The sequence below is a fragment of the Nilaparvata lugens genome, chromosome 4 (genome assembly GCF_014356525.2).
Source record: "Nilaparvata lugens isolate BPH chromosome 4, ASM1435652v1, whole genome shotgun sequence".
NCBI classification, from domain to species: Eukaryota; Metazoa; Arthropoda; class Insecta; order Hemiptera; family Delphacidae; genus Nilaparvata; species Nilaparvata lugens.
The window spans coordinates 16,969,127-16,996,396 of record NC_052507.1 but is presented as its reverse complement, the minus strand read 5'-3'; the positions used below and the strand labels follow the sequence as shown (position 1 = coordinate 16,996,396).

At 35.2% G+C, this 27,270-nt stretch overlaps 1 protein-coding gene across 1 annotated transcript in view; it reads left to right on the top strand.

Annotated features, from left to right (window-relative positions):
• The window catches only part of LOC111048211 (atrial natriuretic peptide receptor 1), a 448,703-nt gene that overhangs the window by 6,386 nt on the left and 415,047 nt on the right, over positions 1-27,270 (top strand). The window contains exon 2 of the mRNA XM_039426765.1: positions 26,635-26,910. Coding sequence (XP_039282699.1) covers positions 26,725-26,910 — 186 coding nt within the window. The 5' untranslated portion in view covers positions 26,635-26,724. The remainder of the gene's footprint in view (positions 1-26,634; positions 26,911-27,270) is intronic.

The following is a 27,270-nucleotide window of genomic DNA, read 5'->3' as shown; positions in this document are numbered from 1 at the left end:
GTAGGATGCACCTAGTTCTGGTTTCTTATGACTTGCCTCTTTATGTGCAATATTTTTTACATTCATACTGATTCTGCAATAGATCATCGCCTCATTGTATGATGACTTCCTCTATGCATTTGTCTACCTCGTGACATAACAAGTCAATATGACTCAATATTTTTATCTTAAATAGGCTTACTTTATTTCTGGTATTACAAGGAATTACAATGAGTCAAATGTAGGAGAGGTTCTTGAAATTATTGTCTACTTGAGAGTATCTTAAGTGAGAGTTGAACGAAAACAGGAACAGGAGGATTGTTGTAAAACTTGATAGATTACTTTATTTGATAACATTAAAAAATGATGATAGATGGAAATCATTAAGAATTGCTTGACAAAATTCCAAACATGTACGAGTATATTATTTATTTGGGAGTGGTTGTCATCGATCTCGCAGACCGTCTTTTCGCACTAAATTTTATCTGGAGTATTTCACAAGATATGCAGCTTTGAATATAGAAATTGGCCAATTTTTTGTGTATTGGAATATGAGCTTGAGTACACCCAAAAGTTTATTTCCCATTTTTCGACCGAATTTGACTTATGATGCATGATTTTCAACCGCCTTGACGAGCTGAGAAGAAGGAAGTTTAGTACGATGAGATCTGAGTATTGTGTCAAAAGTTATGAGTGTGAAATTTTGATCCTTGAGGTGTCCTTATGTGCGCGCCTCTCTTCTAGGAAATACTGAAATGAAGAGCATCTAACGAGTGATTCTCATAGAACATAATCGATCAACTTATATCATTGTGCGAAATATCAATGTGACGTCAATTTAGTTGGTGATTATGGTTGGAGCTAAAAGTTAGGTGTTTTTAGATGTCGGTAGATGGCCAATCGTAGGACTAACAAAATCTTCAATGATTTAGAACCTGGTGGCTTGCATCTGATTCATAATAAAGTTGAACCAGAGATTTGAATTTTCCATTTAAAAAAATTAATCTGACTTATTTATTCTACCTAACAAATTTCTTAAGCAAGAGACGTTAATTCTTCATACATTCGAATTAATCACTTCTTGTCCTCTTCTGATTGACTAATAATTATGATTTTCTTGCACTATTTTCGAACAAATCTTTTCATAATATAGCCATCAAATTAACAATATTTGACTGTATGGTTCTATTTTGAACCCAGAGTCGTTTCACTCTTTCACTTGAATCAAATTATTTCTTTCTCTCTCTCAATTCTATGATGCCACTGATACTGCACCTAACATTAATTCGAATTCAAATCACATACCCTGTAAAGACACAGTTATACCCTAACGTCACACTTGTATCGAGACTGCACACACCACTCCATAAACGAAATTTCATCTCTGATTCAGAAGAGCTTTGAACTTAGAAGACGTTAGGGTCAGCAACTCAGCATACATGGCGAATGATAATTGCTTGAGGGAGAGCCTTTGAGTGGCTGAGCTACCCGAAATTTGGCAAAGGCGCTGAATGATGATGATTGCGATGAATGTGATGATGATTGATCGATGATGTGAAGCTCATGATGATATCTGATGTGAAATTGGCGCTAGGCGCTAGACTGCAATCTCTGCTAAGCGGATCACATCACATGGTTTGGAATAGTTGTTGACAACTAACTAGGCTTGGGCTAGGGCTCGAAAACTCCGTCAGCGCCCTTTGAATGAAAAGCACTGAATTGGCGCAATATTACGCTTACAAAAGCACTGGCCATTTGAAACTGTCTACTGTCCTACTTGCAGTCACCAACTTACAAAGGGTGACTGATAATCAGTTTCATGCAGTCATTCTCTTCATTCTCCCTCCGATTCTCATCTAATTTTCACATTTCTCACACACTCTATTCACAATACTCTCTCCCTTCATCTAGTACTCATTTTCCTCCTATTCGTTCTCCATCCCCTTCTCTCCATCGCTCTATCCAGCTAAACCTCTCACTCCTTATCGAGCATTAGACCTTCTTCTCTTTCTTCTGCTACAGCTTGGTCAACTCCTTAACCTTCAAAACATCTTTCCTTCTTCATCTTCTCTCAACACCTCTTCTTCTCCTCTCACTACTCATTCTTCTCTCAATTATTTCCTCATCCCCTCCACGATGTGATGACAACCCAACTCTTCTCACTCTTTTTCCTCCTAGTTTTTTCCTCCTCCCCCACCTCATCTCATGATTCCTCTGATAATATGATAATTGCAATATTGAAAACTCCTTTTTTTCTTTTCATCCTCCTATTCATTCTTCTACTTCCACCTTTCTCCTTCTTCTTGACCTTTCTAAGAATGGACATCCAAAGGTCCTAACTTCACCGTTTCATGTGAGAACATTACAGTAATTCAATTCGCATATTTCATCATATCTCTTTGCTCAATATTATTGTAAAATTCTTCAGTCTGTTTATGATTCATCATGTTATTCTACTCTTACTGGTAATTATTTTTAACGCTAGAATGTTATACCTTATAATGAAGGGAGAACGTTATCTCCCTTATCATACTCCTTTTCTCTTCCTCCTTCTATTCTCCATTATCACCCCCTCATCCGTCTCATACTCCTTTCCTCTTCATGTTCCACTCTCCATTTTCTTCTTCTTTTCCTCGTACTCCTTATACTTCTCCTTCTTCCCCTCCACCGTCTCCTCGTTGTCCTTCTCATAATTTTCCATCACTTTTCCCTCCTATGTCTTATTTTTCTCATCAAATACCTTTTTTCCTCTTTTCCATTATTTTCTACAGTTTTACTCTGTACACTCGGCCATCCCTTCCCTCTCTCCCTCAATTCCCTCTCTCTTCCCCTCGATTCCATTCACGGTCCTCTCTCCACCATCAGATTGAAAAGGAATATACTAGCCATCCCATCCAAACGTCAGCTTCGCATCCTCTGCTTCCCGTTTTCCCTCTCTTTCAAATGCTAATTTTCCATCTCTTATCACTTATTCTTGATTTATTCACTTCCACTCATTTCGATTCAATTATTCACTCTTACACACATGCGGCTCGCTGTTTCTCTCCTATTTCAGTTCACACTTCACATTATTCAACATTCACCCGAACTGTATTCTCTCCAAGTAGAATTGATATCATCGATCAATGAAACTAACATTAGCCCTATCTCTCTCTCTCCTTTGTTTCCTATCCTGTACTCAATCGGTTGAATAATCGAAAGACATAATTTCATTTTCATTCTCTCGTAATAAACTAATGTACTTCTCAAACTTCAATTGGCGCTGTTCTTATTCGTTCTTCTTCTAAAAAAAGAGAACCACATTTGAGATCTAATGAATAAGTAAGATTTAATAAATAACAAGCCTTACTTGTTGGGATAAATATTCACTTATTTGTATTTTATATCTGATCGAAAATGAAATTTATTATATTATTATTCCATCATGTTCTTTCCAATGCTAAATGAATTGAGTTGCTCCATATCACTGCTATATCACTATCCACTATCATTATATCACTATCACTATCCATATAGTTGCTCTATCACTGCTATTGAAACCCAGCTTTTAATGTAAAGTAGAGCAGGACTATGAACCATGTAACTTTGACAGGGTTCATTATTGCCAATCATTGATTGAATATTCCAGACCTTCATTATCTGTATGGGCCTGGGACATGTTATATGATTTTATTATCCTATCAGGCACCCCATCAATAATAATTGTTGATGGAGGGATGAGTTTCATATTCCATGAACTTTCCATAAAAGTATTCAATTACTGAATACTGATTCACAATATCGATCTTGGAGCGGAGCAGAATAGCTGTGTCGAAGTCTGCAGAGGAATAATAACATTGATTGAATCAATAAAATGCATCAATCAATTCTGAATTTTCTCTTCAAAAGAAATTGGGCATGAACTCATCTATCTGATCTCTAATATGATGGCAAAGTGGTAATTTATGTTTTTGGCTTCTTGTCCCAGAATTAAATCTATGACTGTGAAAATATTCTCCTCTATACTCATTAGACTTTTCTGTCAAAAATAGTCAATAAATATTATCACATCATGTGTTCACTCCTACTGTATGAGTAAATTCAAGGTTATTAGAGTATAGGAATGGAGTTATTCTAGAACAAGTATATGTCAGTAAATTCAATTTTTTTTTCACAATGAAGCACAGATCAGGAGAGAAAAACTGAGAATATCTTGTACTATTTCTCTCCCAAATTTAGGTAACATAAAAAGTCCGAAATGAGATTATGTCTTCTAGATTTCCACAAAATTCTCAGTTCAAATAATAGAATTTTTTGAACAATGAATGGTCGAAATAGAATGGTAGTCATGTAATATACTACTCAATAATCTTTCATACCATTTAGAAAACAACAAAAAACCTGCACCAGTAAGTTATGCAAAAAATGAATGTTGAAACAATATCGGAAATTATTTTAAATAACCGCAACCCCAGGAGTATTACACTCAAGTGGTCCAAGTACAACACAATAAATCATTTTTTTCATGAAGTACTGACACTTTCCATCACTGTGCTCTCAAAATATGAACGACAATCACCCGGAATAGCACAGGCATCTATTTCCATCGCAATTGAAGTTAATAAGAGTGTCAAAGTTGTTATCGGTAGATTTATCGAACCTCACTTCAGAATATGCGTTTCAGCAATGTCAATGAATAACTGACAGAAATCCACTGAACTGGTTGCTATTGGCTTCTATTAATAATATTAAGGTCGAACTTACTGAAACAAAAAAATGCACTCGTAAAACAAGATTTTTGTATGTCTATTTCTGAAAAGTGTGCAAAAGTCGAGAGCGTTTTATCAGGTTTGTATATTTGGAAGTTATCAATTAATCCACCTCGAGTGGGTAGGCTCTGTCGAACACATGTCGTGATCACTTAGAACAATGTTTGCATTCGCTCTCAAGTAGTTTGGATCGATGACGGAATAAAAATAAGAACAGTTTTCATTGATAAAACATGTTGACAGACTTCACAATGTAGACAATTGAAAATTCAAGGGATTCAAGTTATGTTATCCTACCCTCAAAATAAAAAAACTACCTCTGTTATGAGTATTTACTCTCTTAAAAATATAGACTAACTTAATCTATCTTCATACGAAAATGAATCTCAATTGCTGGTTGATAGCCCTGGATTAGAAATTTGAATTCTAAAATGAATTTCCAAATTTAAGTTGAATCATTAGTTTGTATTTGATTGATTCTAATCTAAGTTAAATTGCTTACACTAAGGATCCATAAGTCCGCTTTTCTCCAGTATAATTTTTATTTTATTCTATCCTTTATAATTTTAACTCAGTCATTCTGATTCATTCTATTCCCCCTTTGGATTGTGGTTGGTTGGCCCAGAATACAGCCTTAAATACTTTGTGAAAACAACAACAGGAGAAATCTCCAAATAGACATTATTCAATTTCCCGAATTCTGTAGTTTTCCAAGAAGTCATGTTCTCGTTTACTGATTAACAATCATGATTATCATAGATGAAACAAAATCAATCGAAATTATGAATCGTGATATTATTGTCTATATAATCATTCTGTGACTGGTATAACCTCTATAACCTATTTTTTGTTATGTTATGTGTGACTGGAAATTTTAAGCTTTCACTTTCACCAGCTTCAACGATTTGAATTATTCGATGCTCTTCCAATGAAAAAAAGCACAAGAGTTTCGGACTAAAAGACCAAGGGCAAAGAAACTTACTGTATTTAGGGTAACATGTTGACTCTCTCTGGGTTGAAACAATATTTTCTTCCCTTTAACTTAACTATGTTTGTAGAAATAAATGCACAAAGTTGAGTTACGCACTATAACCTGGTTCCAATCTAATCTGTAGAAGAGAATAATAAAAAAGCGTGGGAAACTGTCGAATGAATTTTTCGCAGGTGCAGAGGAAATTCGCGGTTGTCGGAATCATGAAGAATTCATGAAAGGAAAACAAGGAAGAGATTATGAATAATAAATGATTGTCGAATTTGTTGATCTCATGGTTGTCTCTTGAGTGAAAAGTTGTTAAAAGGAATATTTGAGTGTTGAGAGCGTTTGTTCTCGATAAAATGAGTATTTTTGATATGCAGTTGAACTTGAAATCTTAATAAATTATTTTGAATAAATTGATGTAATCTCTCTATATATTGCGATATTGTAGTCTGGGATACAATAATGAGAGCAAAGATAGAAAAAGTGAAATTCGAATTACTATCATAATTCACACAGTTGAATCAATCTATACAATAATGTTATGTTTGAAAACTCGCATTTTGTTCAAGATGTAACACGTGTTCGATCCAGATTCGTGAAGGATGGTGTTTGTTGGAAGAGAATTGGACACTTGAAAAACACATGAAAAATATGAGTCGTTTCCTCAGCATTTGAAGGATGTCATTTTCAGTGTAGGGAGAAGGACAAACTGAATATTATACAAGCTTGACAAATCCTCTTTTTTAGCGAATAAGGTCTCAATATAAATAGGGACGGAGACAAATTTTGCTGCTTCTGCTTCCACCTACGAGCTGATTTATAATGGATTTGTGGAATAGCATTTTTCTTGCTCCTTGCTCCTCGCATTTTCTTATTCATTCACTAGTAAAAAGTAAATTCGTATGGCTTTTGTTGGTGGGGAGTCCCTTGCGGAAAGGTCCCACCGTCTGAATATATAATTTGAGCCGTCAATGGGCCTTACGACTGTCATACTTCAGCCGGGACCGACAGTTTAACGTGCCCATCCGATAACACGGGCATTCACTAGTGTAAGTGTTCCACTCGTGAACTTTCTACTGGAGATATCAGAAGATATAATCAAAAAATCTAGTGTGGTACACTCACACAACTCTCCTTGCTCATTGATCTATAAGCCTCATTGTTAAACGAGGATAATCTAGGGGAATAACATTATGCCGATTGGCGGCTAAATAATTTTATTAAAACGACGATTATACTATTGTTATTGTTTCCAGAGTACATTTTCCTTTGTTTGAATTATGAAATTTGAGAATTTTTTTAAAGTTGTCAAAACAGCTGTTCTACAAATAAAATATCGACGTGTGTTCTTTTGAATAAACTGCTCTACCCACCTACCTCAAGCACGAGAAGGAGGTTACAAAGTAAATTTCTCAAGGATGGGGTGGACCCCCTGTTAGTTTCTCAGGGAGGAGACTCATGCTAGTTAATAGAGCTGATATATAACTATACAGGGTATGAATTTGAAAAAGTCATTTTTGAGAAAATCGTGAGAAACATGGTTTTTTAGTAATTATCCGCCATTTTTCTCAAGAATATTACGGAGCTCCTGCAATTTTCCCAGAAATTAGACTCATGTCAGTTGATAGGGCTTATAAATAGCTATCTAGGGTATGAATTTGAAGAAAATCGTTTGAGCCGTTTTCGAGAAAACCGTGAAAAACATAGTTTTTTAGTCATTATCCACTATTTTTTCCGCCATTTTGAATTGAATTTTATTGAATTTCTCATTGTCGGAGTCAGATCCTCATGGTATAAGGACCTTAAGTTTAAAATTTCAAGTCAATCGGTTAATTAGGAATGGAGTTGTCGTGTTCACAGACACACACACACACACTCACACACACACACACACATACACACAAACACACACACACACACACACAGACCAACACCCAAAAATCATGTTTTTGGACTCAGGGGACCTTGAAACGTATAGAAAACATGAAATTAGGGTACCTTAAATTTTTTTGGAAAGCAATTATTGCTTGAAACCAAAGTATTATACTTTCCTTACCTATGGTAATAGGGCCAGGAAAGTAAAAACATGTACATAGTACTGGAGGAAATAGCTTTGTACAGATCCATATGTCATGATTGAAGATTGTGAGGATGAAGTAGAGAATGGGACAATATGCGATTACTAATAACATTGATAGATTGCTTAGCATTGATAGTTTGATAGGAGCTGGAGCGCAAAACATTAAAATATGTTCTAGGAGAGTAACTCTAACTGATGTTGGGCCTAGGGGCGCCAAATTGCTAAATCCGGCTCTTACTCCAATCTCCAAAAATGAATACTACATCTGAAGAAATGAAATTCATTCGAACACATGAAGAAGGCTAGTTTCATTTGCTCTTTCAATACACAATAATTCTAATCAATTTGAGTATAGGAGTCCAATAATGATCAGAGGAAATCAGAGTTGCTTTTGCGAGTACTTTCCAAGTGTTCGTCGAGAATTTTCATATCTTTGATCTCCATTTCAAGTTTGCCAGCAAGTTGCAGGAATCACGATCGCGACAATTATTAATTGAACGCTGCAAGTTAATTTGTCTCTTCAAACTTCCAGTTCAATTCCCTCGCGAGACATTAATTAAATTTAATCTGAAGCATTTGGCATTCGTCTGGGGAGCGAAGAGTGTGTGTTCTCAACATCACTGATCACTGGCAGCCATGATTCGCACACGTCCCGCTCAGTTAGTGACATTAGTGACATTAGTGATATTGTGAATATTACAGTGTGGAACCTGACTAAGGAAGCAACGTTTCTAATTCTAACTAATCTAGATTGAGATCTAGGTACATGCAGGTTTATAATCACATGATGGATTGATTCTCTAGTATGATGCAGAAGATGGCTTTGTCCGATCCATAAGTGATCGTGATCAACATGGAATAAATCTGATTGGGAAAGAATCTTATTCATCTCTCATTTATGAAAAATATCACTGAGTGTTCTTCTGCCAAGGATGACGCCGATATTGACATGAGTTAAAACCGGGCAAGATATTTTTATCTCGGGCCACTCCCGTGTTTCGGATGGACACGTTAAGCCGTCGGTCCCGGCTGCCTAAGAAGCAGTCGTTAGGTCATGTCAGAGGCCCTGAAATTGATCAGCTACGACCTGAAAAATCTGACACCAGACCTGAGCCAGCCAAGTCACACGATTAGTTAAACTTGGATGAATGCTGCAATAATGAGAGATAAATGATATTATAGATGGTTGGGCAATGAAGTATGGAGGATTTGGAATAGGTTCTACATACTCATTTTTCAAAGAAACTTAAATTATTTTTTCCCAGTTGCTATTTAGATAATTATTAGAGAGGAAAAATTGTAGTAGAGTTGATTATGTTCGAAAATAAGATATGTTAAATGGAGTCCGTTTTTATCCATACAATTCTATGTATTTGTCAGATGAGAGGTCAAACTTACCATTGAGAAGATAATAAATTATTGCATAAAACTGATTCTATTCCTTGGGAGCACTGTGTAGGAATCTTGATATCAATTAGAATTTATATTATAATTCAATTATATGATATTCCAATTATATTATATTTATGACCAATATACTAAAATGTAAGAAGATACGCTCACTTAGATGAAATAAAATACAATTTATTCCGAGAATGATTCCTACTTGGAGGCTCCGATTCAAAGCTTGAAGCACATCAGATATTTCTCCATGAATTTCAAAGTACAGTTGCTGAACTGCTGAAGTGTGTATACCTGTATTCCAATTCTAAAAACGTTATGCAGACCATGAACATGAAAATAATGCAGACCTATACGATATCCCACACTTCTTGACATAAATATTAATAACCTAAGGAAGCTGAATTTTCATTTTACAGCAGCTTTGGAGCTTTATCAAGTTCCAAACGTGTTATCATGTGCTACGTACAGCAATATCCGATTTGATCCCACAACCCACAAGAAATGTTATAACTTCATGAATATTCATAACAATTTATATGAAATATGTCTTTCCACGAAATTCGCCGTCAAGTTTCTAAATTCTAATCAGTGAGAGTGTCACTTCGGGTGTTCTCGTATTAGCTGACAAGTTAATACATGAAATTGACTGTGCTATTTTGACTACCATGCTTTTATCGAACCTAAAATCAATCCATTCTTCAGTGGTTATTGCTAACTAGAAATGAGACTTCTTACTAGACTTGTGTCATAACACTATGAACATGTGTCATAACACTATGAACATGTGTCATAACACTATGAACATGTGTCATAACACTATGAACATGTGTCATAACACTATGAACATGTGTCATAACACTATGAACATGTGTCATAACACTATGAACATGTGTCATAACACTATGAACATGTGTCATAACACTATGAACATGTGTCATAACACTATGATCATGTGTCATAACACTATGAACATGTGTCATAACACTATGAACATGTGTCATAACACTATGATCATGTGTCATAACACTATGATCATGTGTTATAACACTATGAACATGTGTCATAACACTATGAACATGTGTCATAACACTATGAACATGTGTCATAACATGACATTTCAAAGGCCTCTTAATACTCCATTCCTCCTTCTATTACAATTAATGCAGTCCTAAATGAAATGATACCGGCTTAGAGGTGAGTCCTATTCATCTGATTGTTAACCTGTACTACATAAATTAATGAGCAAGAATATTGATGAACGTATGAATGTATTATATGATAATATTACCTGTATTCATGAATGCTACTTTAGTGGTCTTTGAATAAGAATAAGAAGAAGAAGAAGAAGAAGAAGAAGAAGAAGAAGAAGAAGAAGAAGAAGAAGAAGAAGAAAAAGAAGACTTCAGTGGTGAGATGTGAGTTACCAATCTGTTTTCTTAAGGTAGGCTATGGAGAATTTCCAAGTATATTAAGTATATCAAGTACATCAAGTAGTTAAGTAAATCAAGTAGTTAAGTATATCAAGTATATTAAGTATATAGTAGTAATATCCGATCTCTTGCTCATCCGTTGAATTTCATTTTTGGAAGCCCTTACAGTCTCCATTATATTGCGTGTTCCATGGTCACTTGGCATCATGTCTGGTAGGTACTTACAGATCTGGTTTTGTGGTGAGAGTAGAAGCACGAAGTGCAAAGCTGAAACAGAGAGCTACTCATTAGAGGAAGGCAGCAGACAATAGTGTTTTAGTGGAAGGGTGCTCCAGTAATTATAAGTGCTATCAGAGGGTAGAAGCAGGAAGAAACGACATTTATCTTGCAAGGAGATAATTACTTTGTTAAAAAGGCAGAAAAGAGACGAAAACCTCAAGGGAAGTCCAGGAGATGAATTGAGAGACGCAATAAGATGGAATAATGTAGCCTTGATAAACTACTTAGAGACTATGAAAATGATGGAAGTCATCATGAGATGCTAAATAATGATTGAAGAAGCTCGAGATCTAAGTCATTGCTTGAAAATTCCAATATTTATTCAGATTATACATTTCAAAGTGTAATGGAAATACAATATGAAAATTTAATGAATCCATCAATAGAAAATTTATACACAATATTACGGAGATAACACCATCAGTACCTATATCAGAAGTCATATTAAGGATCGAGAAAATTTATGGAGGATCCTTGACAAAATTCTTTAGAAATTGAAACTCTTTCGAAAAATAAATTTCTCCCATCTCATCCCTTCAAAGTTGCCATCTCTGAATCTCAAGTGGCATGAACATAAAGGGCAGAGTCATCCAATATCTTGACTTTGTAAATTAATATCTCACTCTCCAGATAGGAGACTCTTGAAAAAAGCGATGAGATTAAATATGATCAAGAGATACAAAAGCTCCATTGTCCACTTCAATTACAAAGTTGTTCCCGGCTTCATACACTTCAATATGCTGCGTAGTCTATTGAAAAACGAGTTTGAGGACCCTTTCAAAATGACAATACAAGAACTTTATTGAGAGCAAGTTATTGAATAGCAGATGCATTATAGGAATTTGATTTTCCAGAATGTGGAATTTATCAAAGCCAGAGGCATTCTATTAAGAGGCATTCTATTATGCCTCTATTATTAATTCTTTTATCTTTAGCTAAGGATATCTGGGAGGCTCTCACAGTAAATTGGGAATATTATTTGTAACAATGAATAGTCGTTTATTTAATATAAGCTCTTCTTTCAAAAGATAAAAGATGGATTTAGTGTGAGAATGTTTGAATTAGAAGGGAAGAATCCCTTCTTATAAATTTTATCCGAATCTTATAAAACTCAACCAGTAGCTGTACTCTGGGGTGGAATTTACCACCCCTAGGCAATACAGTGTATTGAGATAATGCATTATGCTTCGTGATTTTTGATTTCTTAATAATTCTATTCCCTCTAGGAATGAATGATTCGCTAATATTAATAACTAGCTGGTCCGGCGAACTTCGTACCGCCAAAAAGTCAATGTATCTCATTTCATACTTGACTTTATTTGGTGAATCATGAAATTTATCTGACAATCAATATTTTCATTTACATATCATTACGGACTTCCGATGTGCTTAGTCATGCAGCATTTATTGTTCCGAAAACACATTCTTCTCAATCAATTGGTAGTAATATCTATCAGTAAAGTGTTGAATTAAAAAAAATTAGGTTAAATCAGTGTTTCAAAGATAAATTTAATGCGTTCGTAGTTGTTGATTGTCAATAGATGGTCCAAGAAATATGCGATATACGATGAATCACGCAGAATTCCATAATCTTCCCATCTTCCATTTTAAAATGAGCTGAATTCAAATAAATTGTAAATTATTCTGTCATTCTTCAGTGATTAATTTTGCAATATGAACAACTCTCTCTCATGAGGTGAATAAATTTTTCCAACATTTTCCAGGTTCTAAATGATAGGGACTGATCAATTATTTATAGGTCTTCTAAGGAGCCATTATCTACAGCCTCGTACCAATCAACTACACATCACTAACTCCAAACTACGGTAAAAAGCACTGGTGACCTGTTTATTACAGCTGGTAACTTTAGATGCTAAATCATATTATCACAACATGATCTAGAATCATGATCATCTTTCCGTTCTACGGTAGCCGCTTGACCGGCAGGTACGAAAACATAGGTCTGTAAAATGGATTAATAAATAATCATTATTAACCCCCCTATCAAAATTTCTGGTCAGAAACCATTCCCAATATTCACATAACATATTCCCAAATTTTCATGCCGTACTGTCAAGTAGTTTTCAAGTCTACAGGGAACAAACAAACACGCAGACAAAGTACAGATAGACAGAGGAAAGTAACATCTATTAAAAACTAACAATTAATATTATTCTGATGAGAACAATAGTAAAATATACTTGAGAATCGCGATTCTCCAAGAGCCACAATTATAAGAGTTGATATTTGGCTAATCAACGAAAAATAGAGCAAAGTACCTACCATTCTCGTTTAAATGAAATGCTAGTTATGACAGATTAATTCTTGATGAATCAAGATCAAGTTTTCATCTCACACTCTTCATCCCCTTTAATATCTTATCAAATGCTAACGGTTAGTGTTTGCCTTGAAGGCAAATTTATTCACTACACGAGAAAGTAATGGAAAGGCCTCTGTTTATGAATTTCTAACACAGTGAATATCATTGAGTTGTGGACAATAAATCATTGTCATCGAGTAATAATTCGGGTGGGGTGATGTTAGTGCTGCTCCTGATTTATGCGAGAGGGAAAATGATTTCTGTTGGCCGCCACAAGCGTGCAGCTCCAGGCACAGGTTAGGTTAGGTTGGCTTTCTGGCGTTGTTGGTAGCGCGTGCATTTCTTTTTAAAACGCTTGCCTTATAAAAAGTGATTAATGTTGGAGCCTGGCAAATCCTTTTCTACTTGCTGTATCGCCGCCGCCTGCGTGGAAGCAGAGTCGATCTTAATTTCAACACCGTTGCTGAAGCGGCTTTCAAGCAGCTTTGTTTTCGATGGTCATTTGTCATTGGGGCGGTGGAGGCGGTAAGCGGAGGAGGCCGCAGCTCACATCTGCTAGTTCGCTCGCTTGTCAAGTAAAGACTTTCTTCGATGCCGCCGCCGTCACGCGAATAAATGAGCCGCACACATTCTCATGTGAGACGGTACACAGGTGTGTTTATTATGGATTTAACACACAGCAGTAACCTGTTGTACTCTGGTTGTTAGTTACTCTAATCTGGAGTACACCAAACCACTGCGATTTCAATACGAATTCAAAGTGTGTTTTTCCACACAAATGCTGATTAATTAATCCACCAATACGTACAAACTCTCTTAAGTCTACAATACTGGTCAACATTTCCTATTGTATTAAAGTAATAATGTTGAATCATCGTATTACTTAAATATTACTTAGTAGTATATATAATACTACAATAGTAGTATTACTTAAATACTATTCATACATTATTACTTAAATATGATAGGAGATGTTGACAAGTGATCCAGAATTCAGATGTTCATGAGTATAATACGCGAAACAGAGCAGATTATCATATAATGGGTCACAATAGTAGGTTATTTGAACAAAAACCAGATTATATTGGTAGGAAATTTTATAACAAGCTACCTCAAATCTTGAAAAGTAATGATGATTTGAAGATTTTCAAAAAACAAATTAAAAAATATTTAGTTGATAGAGCTTTTTATAGTGTACAAGAATTCCTTTCAAACCTAAACTAGGTTGAACTACTTAGTGTTAGAATTATTATGTAATAACATGACTTGTCTTATACTCCATGACTGGAGTCTTTAGGACGTAATCTTAAAAAAAAAAAAAAAAAAAAAAAAGTATTGTAGACTCAAGAGTCTGTACGTATTGGTGGAGTAATTGATCAGTATTTATGTGGAAAAACTGCTTTGAATATTAGTATTAGGATAGCAGTGGTGTGGTGTACTGCAGATTAAAAGAACGTTTTAATTACTTGAATTTTAGTTCTATTATCAGTGGAAGCTATGATTAGATGCTTTGTAGGAAATGTTTTATCAATTGAATAATAGAGTAATATATTTTTTTGTAGCAAGAATGTTGGTAGCGATTGACCCAGCGGTAACGGTAACAGTTGTCTAATACAAATAGAGTGCTTGGACTTCATCAAAATATATGGTAGATTCACATATGCCGGACTATCCCCAATAATTAAAAAAAAGTAAGTTGAACGCGATCTGCGACAGTTGAGCTATATAATAAGAAAACTATTTTTGGCGTAAATATAAACGCCTACTGCAAAGAATCGCAACCGCAATGCGCTCCTGTATTGCAGGTTCTGTACTGAAAAAACGGAATGCGTTTATTTGACACTTCTAGAATTTGACAAAAACGGTTTATTCGTTAATTCGCTCAGCCGTGATGACCCTTATCTCATGGACTGAATCAACTGAGTTTTAGTGTACTGTACATAGTACATAGGATATGTATAGAATGCATAGTATGTACATACTATGCATAGGATGCATAATTATCGTAAAGGACGGGGGTTGCTTAATGGAACTACTGCGGAAGGGAGTGAAACAGGTCACCTTTCCTTCAGTAAAGAGGGAAATGGAATTCAAACATCGCACATAAAAATAATATCAATAGGAAAGAATGGGTGTTTCTCATAATCAAATCAAATCAAACTCCCAATAAAACTTCCCAACGCTCTTACTCAACGCACGTCGCGCTAGATACAATCTTAAAGCATTCTTATCATTCAACTTCCTTCTATTCCTACACTTTTATTGTTCTAGATTGGATGAGCTGAGAAACTCGAGAGAAATTCAGAACTACAAGTATTTAATTGAATCATGTGAGCTCTACCATAGAGAAAGGATAAGCGTAATTTTGTTTATCTCTGGTTCTACCCTAATGTATTTTGAAGCGGAATGTTAAATTCACTTGTATATGAATGATTGATTCGTTGACATTCAAGAATTGGAATTTTTATACATTTCTTAAATAATGATAGTGACGATTTATTCTTCTATCAAAGAATAAAATAATCTTAATCTGCTATAACTTCTTTGTCGAAGCTTTGGCATCAATAAAACGTATCAAGTGACGGCAACAGAAGAGAGAAAGTTATAAAGACAAGCAGGCTGACAAATTGATGCAAATCTATTGATTTAGCTCGTTAAAGTTGACAGGCGATTGAATTCGTGTCGCATCCAACGCCTTCAGATTGATGGCCCACGAAGCAAGCAGCATACGAATGTGATTGACATCTGAATAGCGACAATGTTTGCTGTATCAGCAATTCCTTTTTCTCATTTTCCCTCCTGAATTCAACGCAAATAGCGCGGAAGAACTGCGTCAGTAGTGCTATCAAGGAGAGTTGGAATATTCGACTGGGCAAATACGAATATGTACACAGTAGGCTACATGCTCAATTTGGAAATTTCACTGCAAGTTAGTTATAGAATCAGGTTGGTCGACTATTTCGACTACTCAGGCAACTCATACGTTGAAAATCACACAGCATGTTATAGCATCAAGCTAGTCGACTATATAGGCTTAATATTGATACAAATTATGGTTGAATGAGTTTGGATGTTCAAATGTAGAGGTTTTAGTTTTGTTTGTGATAAGATCTTTTGTTTGGCCTTTTGGTTATTACCATCCCAAATAGAGAACTGCAAGATACATTCAAGATGACTGTGAAAAATGTCGCTGTCTGGAATAGGCTTGAGATTGTAGGGCGACCTATTTTCTTCTTCATTATCAATAATATTCCAATATTAATAACATAATATTCAAAATGCTAATGGACTTTGAAGATAACAAACATAAAAAAAATGTTTTTAATAGTGTAGAGAATACGGTAGCGAGATACTTAAATTCCATGTTGTGATTACATGTGACCTTTTCACATTCTATCTGCATGTAACAATCTAAATCAGTGCAGACTACTGAACAAGGTTGTTGAAATAGAATCTGATCCACCGTCACAACATGTGGCGGTAAATAACTTTCATCCTTTTAACGACCGTCTTTGCCTGCTCAGCCTAATCTGATTTCACATGAGTGATCTGTGATTAGGGACTCCAGAACTTCAACACAAAAGGTTGGGGTTAGCCACGGTATTATGGGAAAGCTGTAGCAGCCCTTCAGTGTCACGCATAAATTGCGTTAATCATTACCTACCCTGTTACGTATAAAGTGATGTTCTGCTTCTGTTTCAAGGTTTTGCCACTAAATACATAGGAGCCAAAATACTTCACAGTACTTGGTGAAAGTGCATTATAATCTTATGTACCGTAACTAAGTTTGATCGTATGTATAAGTGACTTTTGTTGTACGTAACTTCTATAATTTTAAATTGAGAAGTTTGTGATTTTTATCGTTAAGATCTATTTTTATACTGTATCTAGAACAACCTACTCTCTTGAAAATCAAAACCATGCCGCCTAGGTTTACAATGATGGTATAGGGTTTTGTTGTTTTTTCTTCGACCAATGAGTTACTTGAATACGAGGAATACATTGCTTGTTGGAAAACAATTTCAATTTTGAAAGAGCACTTAATGTTGTCAAAAGCACAACATTATTCAAACAATTTGAGATACTAGTTTCGGTTGTTATACCATTATCAATCTCAAGAAGACTGGAAGCTTGAACATTGAGCATCAGAATAATTTTATAGAATCGAAGTCCTTCGATTGGCCCTTAGCTGTCGACCAATGAATGTTGAGCTCTACTGTCATTGGCAGAGATTAGACACGTCCAAGTATTCCAAATATGATTAAGAAAACCGTCATCACAGTCTCGGCCAATGACAGTAGAGCTCAGCCTCCATTTAGTCCAGGCGCTGGCTTACATTGAGCATACATGAGAGAGGCAGAGAATTTGACTTCGGATTATTGTTAGGGGGTCTTTAGTGTATATGAAACTCGATGTCGTCACGTCCCAGGGTGGTCGACAGCTTGGGGGGGAGGGGGGTAAGTTGTAAAAAACGCGCGTTTATAAAATCGCCTGTCCTGCAGTTACTATTCATAGTAAAGCTTTTAATTTTTTCTCAATATCATGTACACATAACTGGCTTTCAATGTGGTCCCATACATTTTTGCGATAAACCGCATAGTTTTACCGTAAAAAAATAAAATATCTCGAAAAATGTATTTTTTTATTATGGACTTTTTGTTATTTCTCGAATATTTAAGTAATTAGCCGACTTAGAGGAAAAGGCTCCCAATAAACGTTGTAGGCCGTTTCTTGCTGAATCCAATGATATATATAGTTTGGGGGTTACGATCATAGATGCGGCGGTGGGAGGGGGATAAGTAGCACTGTTACACTGCGGCGCGGTCCTCCCCCATGATTAATGCGCGTAATGGCCTGTCTATCGCATCGCTCCTACTAGTCTATGCATTCAAATTATGTATTTCAGGAACGCTATCTTATGTATTTTCGGTCGCTGAACACGATTTTTCAACTCTCAAGCCTTAATAATTGATAATTCTCATCATAATATACTAATTATGGTCAAAATTACAAACTTCATCTCATTCTGCAAGGAAACTAAGAAATGACTGAAATAAACGAAACTTGGGTTTCAAGAAATATATTAGACTAGAATAAAGATAATATTTATATATGTTTATGTTCCATTGTTTTTATCTCAAATTAATTTATTGTGATGCGCTGCAGGCTAAATTATATTATAATTTAGAAAATTGCACACTGGCCACGCTTACTTGATATAGTGGTCAGTTAATTTCCAAGAAATATTTGTGGAATTTCTTAGTCCTTCATGGTGGAAATGGAATTCATCATTCATTCATTATCATAATGATTATGTTTAGTTTGAAAATGTTAATCTTTCGTGAATCTTCAGTTTGTCGTGAACTTTTGAGAAATTATATCCAATATAATAATAGATATGTGTCAAATCAAAATGAAATGAAAATTTAAATATTCATTCATATTATTTCCAACAGTATTATTATGATGATATTTCACTAACTTTTGATTGATTCATCCATTATGGTATTCCCGTTCAGACTGTTTTGAAACGGTAATAAGTTATTCAGTATCAAAATTTGGGATTCGAATAGTTTTGGGCCATGCCTGTTATTCTTTCCCAAACATATTTATATGATTTGTAATTTTATCCACAAATGAATAAATGAATGTATGTATTCCTGCACGTAGCTAACGTATGGATTATTCCTTTATAGATTCTTGCATGTCACATTAATAGATCTCTGCCACAGATTTAGAAATCAAGTCTCGATGGTTTGGAGAGCATATTATTGGAGTGATTCTTTTACTCTGTTGCTTCTAATATGTTCACTACCTTTGTTTGATTTTAGACCATAGACATGAAAAGCTAAGTCTACCTGTATCACTCCATCTTTATTGAGAATTTTCATAACTCTTCTCATCACAAAGTTTCCATAATCTTGCAGCGTATTGAAGTTTTGAAAAGTGAAGTAGGAGTTGAATTCAGGAGAGCCATGTCATCATTATGCGAATTTGTCAACGATATTTAGGGATTTAGTCAAATCCACAACTAGTTTCACTTACAATTTCATGGGCCAAGTAAGATTAAGAGTTTTTTTTCAAATATCAATCAGATGTTGACAGAGATTGCGGTTATTGTAGAAATGCATGCTGCACTAAAACTTCAATGCTGAATTATCTTTAAACAGCTACATAGTAAAAATACAGAGATAAGATTTTTTTGTTCTAGAATTAACTAAGACTAGGATTCTTGTATGATTGCATTGTGGAGAATGAAAGAACTCTGTTTCATTTTATAAGTGAGAATACACTTTTACAATTTGCCACAACTATGTTCAGATAAAAATCGTTGGAGACTGAATAACTATTTCTTTCTATACGTTCAAAAGAGAATCACACACTTCTTCACTTGCTTCCAGACCATTGATAACATTATGCAGATTCTGTTGTCCATCAGAGTCTTGAAGAAAAATGTTATGTTCTCTTGAGAAGATTATGCTTCTGGAAATCATTCTCATCTCTCATTATTCTTGTTTACTTCATTAGATGACTTTCTTCACAATCTCCAGTGATATCCATAATGATGTCAACATACTTGAACAGAATATCTTTGATGGAAGATTTATTTATATAGTAGCAGCCATTTTAGGAAAGCCTTTGAAGAACTAGCTATTCCAATCACTCAGTTATGGATGATCGAATGAGGGTTTGCTCCAAAGCATGATCGGTTGTCACATTTATTAAATTTTCATGGTTTCATTTGATAGAGAGTCAATGTATTGACTGTATAGAGTTAATGTTTCCTTATTGGAAATTATTTTCTACTTCTATGGGTATTTTTTTATATTTTCTAGATATAACACAGACTTTATAACATAGTTTGTGTGATTGAATGAAAAAAGTATGGGATCTTTTCTCGTACAGTTTCTATGTGCAATACCAGAGTCCTTCCTTATGAGCATGAATACAATTTAAGATAATTTAAACTATGTTATAATAATCAATCATAAATTTCAAGTAGTCATTGATTTTGATTCTAAAAAAACTCCACAAATAGCTCCTGACTTCTTTCAAATATACTTTGACAATCTCTCATATTTGAAACGTTCATGAGTCCTTGTAGTTGTCTCATTGAATTGATTGCTTGCTCTCACACCTTAATTATACTGATCTCCCCTCAATAGATTTCCAACAGAATTCTCTCCAAATATTTCAAATTCAACAAAGATATTTCTCATTCCACTTTCATTCAAGTACCACCCCAAGACAATCAGTCAAACTCAGCCAGATGAAAAGTATCTATTCTTAGATATAAGTTACAGAAATCAGTTGATAAAGCTGCGTTTACGCCAAAGTTATTAACAAAATGTTAATAACTTAATCTTTATAGATTCTATTAGATTGAACGGAACTTGGCAAACACATATGTCCATCATATGTATGATAAGTTATGTTCAATCTAATAGAATCTATAAAGATTAAGTTATATTAACATCTCCTTAATAACTTTGGTGTAAACGCAGCTTTAGAGTTGTATTTCCTTTGTAATCAAATATTTAGTCATATCACATATGAGTAATTGGCATTATTTGTGCTTCAACTGTAAATTTATATTAAGAAAATATTTTACTCCTGTTACACTGTGCTCTATATGGGGTAGCCTATATTATTTGTTTAACTTACTCCATTACTTGACTTTCGCAATTCCAAAGTGATCATTGAACTAAATCGAATAATTATTCTCTCTTAATGGAATATCAGTTTTTTATCGACTGAGAAACACATATAGGATTCCTAACAGGATGGTTTATCATTACAATGTAAACATTAATAATGATAATGAGATGAAGTTTGTAATTTTGACCATAATTAGTATATTATGATGAGAATTATCAATTATTAAGGCTTGAGAGTTGAAAAATCGTGTTCAGCGACCGAAAATACATAAGATAGCGTTCCTGAAATACATAATTTGAATGCATAGACTAGTAGGAGCGATGCGATAGACAGGCCATTACGCGCATTAATCATGGGGGAGGACCGCGCCGCAGTGTAACAGTGCTACTTATCCCCCTCCCACCGCCGCATCTATGATCGTAACCCCCAAACTATATATATCATTGGATTCAGCAAGAAACGGCCTACAACGTTTATTGGGAGCCTTTTCCTCTAAGTCGGCTAATTACTTGAATATTCGAGAAATAACAAAAAGTCCATAATAAAAAAATACATTTTTCGAGATATTTTATTTTTTTACGGAAAAACTATGCGGTTTATCGCAAAAATGTATGGGACCACATTGAAAGCCAGTTATGTGTACATGATATTGAGAAAAAATTAAAAGCTGTACTATGAATAGTAACTGCAGGACAGGCGATTTTATAAACGCGCGTTTTTTACAACTTACCCCCCTCCTCACCAAGCTGTCGACCACCCTGGGACGTGACGACATCGAGTTTCATATACACTAAAGACCCCCTAACAATAATCCGAAGTCAAATTCTCTGCCTCTCTCATGTATGCTCAATGTAAGCCAGCGCCTGGACTAATTTGTCATTAGCTAATGGCCAATCGTAGAGTTTCCCCAATTCTATAAATTCTGCTGTTTAATTTTGAAGCTTTCAGTTTACTAGATATTGATAATGGTGTACGAACCTGGAATTAGTATCTGAAATTGTTTAAACAAATCAGTGGTTTCTACAATACAGTATTTGGTCATTTTAATTCAATAAAGATATCTACCACAACATCACCTTAACAACAATAAAGACAGTCAATATCATTTTGTGTCGTAGCTACAATATCACTGTCAAAACAAATTATATTGCATTTTATGAATGAATGTATGAAGTTTTATTCTCAATAAGCTCAATACAAGAAAATGTAAAGTACATGCATATCAAAAACAAATAAACAAGTTTATAATATACAGAACTGCATAGTAACGAATCACAAACCAAATTATATAATACTACTTATTGAGAAAAATACAATCCAGCACGTAAGATGCAACTTACGGACCGCTGGAGGGAGACTAACACACTTTTTTACTAAAGCAATAGAATGGACTGAAAAAAGAAATAGAGAGATAAAAAAAAATTAAAACATTTTCGGGCTGTAATCAAAATAGGAAATTAGTATTTAATTATTAAAGATATTGTGCAAATTAGAGAAAGCAAAAGAAAATAATTAAAAAAACAAAATAGAGATTCAAATTGTGTGAAAAGATTAATTTATTGATTTATGATGCAAAAAAAAAAACGGTAAGAAGAGCAGGGAAAATACAGGAAAAAATAAAGAGGAGGAAGGAGAAAGGAAGTTAACAGAATGCAAAGTTAACAGAATGGAGAGAAAAATAGAGGGATCAAACAATAATTAGGAACAAAAACTCTAGAGCTTCGGGAGTGAGCGACGAAAGCCAAATTTTATCTCCTTATCTTATTCCCACAATTACATGCAGCAATGGCATTATTGACCTCAAGCGGCAAAGTATTAAAACATCTTGGTGCCAGGAAAATGAACGTTTTACGAAAAATAGTGCAATTGGGTTTAGGACATCTGACTTGGGAAGCCGCAGTCCGCCTGGTCTGTCGAAGTGCGGTAACAGGCTTACAGTAATCAATTGTCACGCCTCTATTTCCACTTATATTGAAGAACAATGACAAACCCCTATAGGAACCTAACAGGCAAAATTGTAAGTTGACAGAACAGTGGAAATGTATGATCATCAAACTTACTGCCTTTAAACTTTATCTAAAGCTTTTCCTTTCTCATCAGAAAGAATTATTTTTGATTTGAAAATGAGAAGCATCATAATGATTATGAATAATTGATCAACAGACTCATTTGGGTTCCACGCCCCCAGGAATTTACTTTGAAGCACACAACCGTCAGTTACTGAAGCGCAATTGAAGCGGCCAATCTTTTAAAGGGAATGAAGAGACCACTTCTTTTTCATCCGAGCTGGTGGTTTTGAAATAACTGCTGTTCGCAGGGGAAAATAATAGAAAGCTGATAATTTACTTCAATATGAAAATATCATCAATCTATATAAAATACTAATAATGGATGATGAATTGAATATCACTCTGATTTTAATCTTTTGCTTTCAGGAGTTTTCACTTCTGTCAGAGACAAACGAATATCCATATTCCTCTCTGTTTTTGTCCAGTTCTGCTTAAGACATTATATTAAATTCATGAAATTTGTAAAATCTGGCAAGTTCGGGCACCATTACTTGTAACAAAGCTGCTCTACATCCAATAATCATAATTTCTACTGTTGAATCATGAATATCCCAGATCCATTTCAATGTAGTTCAATGTAGCGCTCTTTGGAGCACTATAATAAGCATAATATTATCTTCTATTCATGAGAACTTTCTATAGAATATAACATTTTATTCCTCCTTCCCACGTGCTTCTCTACTTTTCAGAAAAATGATAGTAATGTACGAGTAATTTGAATGAAATAGTATTTTTAAACAAATTCACGGTCTATGAGGGAATTTTAAAACCATTGATATAGTTCATCAAATCCACAATCACAGCATATTATTTTCATGCTCTCTAGAATGAAGCTTTGTTATTTACTCTCTGAAAAATGGCTATTATAGAGCTCCTGTATCATTCACTCAAATTCTATTCAATATCAATCTTTCAAATGAAATTACAATTTTCCCATTCACCTTTCAATTGATTTGATTATTATTCTCGTTCCTCGATACTCTTAACAAGCGATAACATGTTTTTCGCTTTTTTCATACTCCTTGTTTTAGTGAATTATTCCACTGAAACCTCAATTTCAGATGATACTCTATGTGAAAGTAGCCGAGTCTCATAATAATCGAAGGTCTTGATATAAATGGAGGTCTTGAAGTAATGGATGTGATGATTATTGGTTCTTTTCTATAGAGAAACAATACACACTGAAATTCGTGATTGTAATATTATATGGGTTACATTTTAGCGCATACGGTTCTTTTTAATATAGTTTGAGGCATGCAGTTCTCTACAGAAAAGAACCGATAATCATCACATCCAATTATTCAGCATTCCATGGAAATCTGAATATAATTACTTGAATTATCAATGAATCGATTTCAGTAAGAGAGATATACAGCATTGGAACCGACAGGCCTATAGTCGCGGGAATTAGTGGTAGTAATATTATATGAGTTACAATTTAGCGCATACGATTCAGTAGCGGCTCGTGATCTTCTAGCTTGGGGGTTCAACCTCATGATCTATTGGAGAGAAAGGTCAATAGGATATAGAGTATTGCGCATAATCAAGTGTAAACGTGATCGATAATAATTACACCCGAAAGGTTGAGCTTATTTTCTACAAATATAAATTTTTTGTCCTGTTCATATTTTTCTTGTTTGATTTTTACTTCGAGAGTTGGTCACCATTATGTTTTATTTTACACCTACCCTCAATATTAATATTGTTTGTATTTAACAAATAGACTACTGAACCTTATTCATATTTCTTCATCAAAATGCTGTTACGGTAACACAATAAATTATATTCACACTCTCACTAAAAGAAAATGAACACACTAGAAATACTCACGAATACACAAAACACACTAGAAATTACTATATTCTTCTACACACAAAACAAATTTATATAACGAAAAATGCAGTGAGATCTATCACAACTGTAAACAGTGTATACCCGTAACCATACCGTATAACCTCAAAACTGTCACGCTTAGGCTACTTCTTGTTTACCGCTTTTTTACTGTTTACTGCCACCAAATTTAAATTTATTGGTTATAAGCAAGTTCAAGATGGCACTGTATCCGTATCACGAATACTCACGATTCATTCCGAGGTTTACCGAATGCTTCACTTGCCTCGGCTAGGTTCGGCTACTCTCGGATGAACTCGTGCAAACTTGGTTCACTCAGGATTGTGAACCAAATCCGTGCTAGGAAACCGATTCCCCTCCTCCGTTCCACTACCATACCCAGCCCTGTTTCTGGGTTCACATCGGGAAATGAACATTGCTTTCCATCTCCACCATTCCATCGTCATTCCATTCGGTGCTGTTTCAAACAAGCCACTCCGGGCTCTCAGGCACCGGCCGCAAAACATCGACATTAAGTTTACGTAGATGAAAAATGTTGTGATGTAATTTAATGAGTATAAAATAGAAATATAATTATTTGAGTTGCAAATTCATCATTGTATAGGAAGTTGATTCAATTCTGGGGGTTCAATGAACCATTGAACACATAGGACGAGCCGCCACTGATACGATTCTGATCAGATACAAAATCCCCTCCTAATCGTCCCTTTCAACTTCTGATCCATCTCCTCAACTGCAGAATATATTGAACGATTTTTACTGTAGCAGTACAGAAGAGGACAAAAATATACGCTCATTTCTATTGATTTCGAGGTTTTTTGAACAGAACAAAAATACTCTCTCATTTCCAATGATTTCGTGCCATCAAATCTACCATTTTCATTAAATTCGTGATTTTACTGAGCCGCAGAATTGCCAGAGTACAGGCTGTTTCAATGTATCCCGTACTTTGTGCAGAATAGTATACGGTGGAGAGGATAGGTGTAGAATGAAAAATTGATTAATTGCAGCTGCTCTTATTGCATTCTGCAATGTACAGAACTGCCATCCAAAATGAATGTCATTAGCCTTATTGAAGTTACAGTATTATTATTTTCGGACTTCGATATTCCTATTTGATGTATAATGCTTGACGTCTGTCTATGATTTCATTTTGGTGACCAATTAATTAAACAAACCCTACCCCTTTGCCAAACAGAATATTACTATCATATGAATATATAGGCCAGTAGGATAGTAGCGGCCTGTAAGATGATTAAGGGAACTATCAAGAAAAGAGGGTGAAAATGCTTGTAAAGAAGCAACTACAAGATTAAAAGAGGAAATTAGAAATAGGATTATCAGAAGCAAGTATAGGAAGTGAAGGAAAGATGAGAAATAGGAGAATATAGAAGTAAGCAAAGAAATAATTGAAGAGGTACATCTTTCAATAACTATGAGAGGAAGAGGAGAAGGAGAAGGAGGAGAAACAGAAGTAGTAGGAAAAGGGGAAGAAGAAGAAAGAGTGGGAGGAGGAAGAGGATGAGGAAGAGAAGCTGGAGTAGCCGGAGAGAGAGGAGAAGTTTTGGAGTTTGTGGAGGAGAAGGAGCATGAGGAGGAGAAGGAGGAGGATGAGGAGGAAAAGAAGGAGTAGCAGGAAGAAAATAAGGAGGAGTAGGGGATGGAGGAGAAGGAGGAGGAACTCATAAGATGAGAAAGAAGAAGGGGAGGAGTAAGAGGGGAAAAAAGGAAACTTACGGGTATAATGAAAAACAAAATAATACAGTATTAATGACATTATTTTACTTTGTACCTGCTTCATATGTCTTTGATAATAATTTAATTGTTTGATTTCAGAATTGTCGGTGGAGTGTGATGCAGTGGTGTGATTGGTGGATGTGGGGGGAGGTGGGCGATGCTTCCTCGTGATCAAGGTGGGGAGGGGCAATGACCTTGACCTTGCTGTTGGTCTGCACTCTGCTGCTGCTGCTATTGGCTGCTGGCCCCGCCAATGCCAACTGGCACCGCCATGCCAGGCCACCTCAGCCGGAGGCACGCTGTCAATACGAGCAGACCAGGCTGCCAGAACTGGTCGATACCAGGCAGAGCGAGCTGCTCGACAGGAGCAAGGAGGTCAGATGTTTGTAAAATCAAGTTACAATAGTTAGTTTAGTTTAGATTGAAGCATCTAGTTAAAACTAGATCTTCTTCCAAACACACACAAGTAAAAGCTTTTCCATCAGTTATCTTTATATAGATGATATAGATCCGACCGGCCGGGTTGGTCCAGTGGTTGAGAGTTTTAGCTCTCAGATCAGCGTGCCTAACTTGTGGGTTCGAATCCCGTCTGTGGCTTGAACGGTTGATCAACTCATCAAATCACTCTTAAAATCACGCACTTGAAATAAGTTTATAACAAAGATTATAAATGAAACTCAGTTAAAACATTCAGAACTTCCAACTAATAATAGCGCTTAAGTATCACTTTCCTGC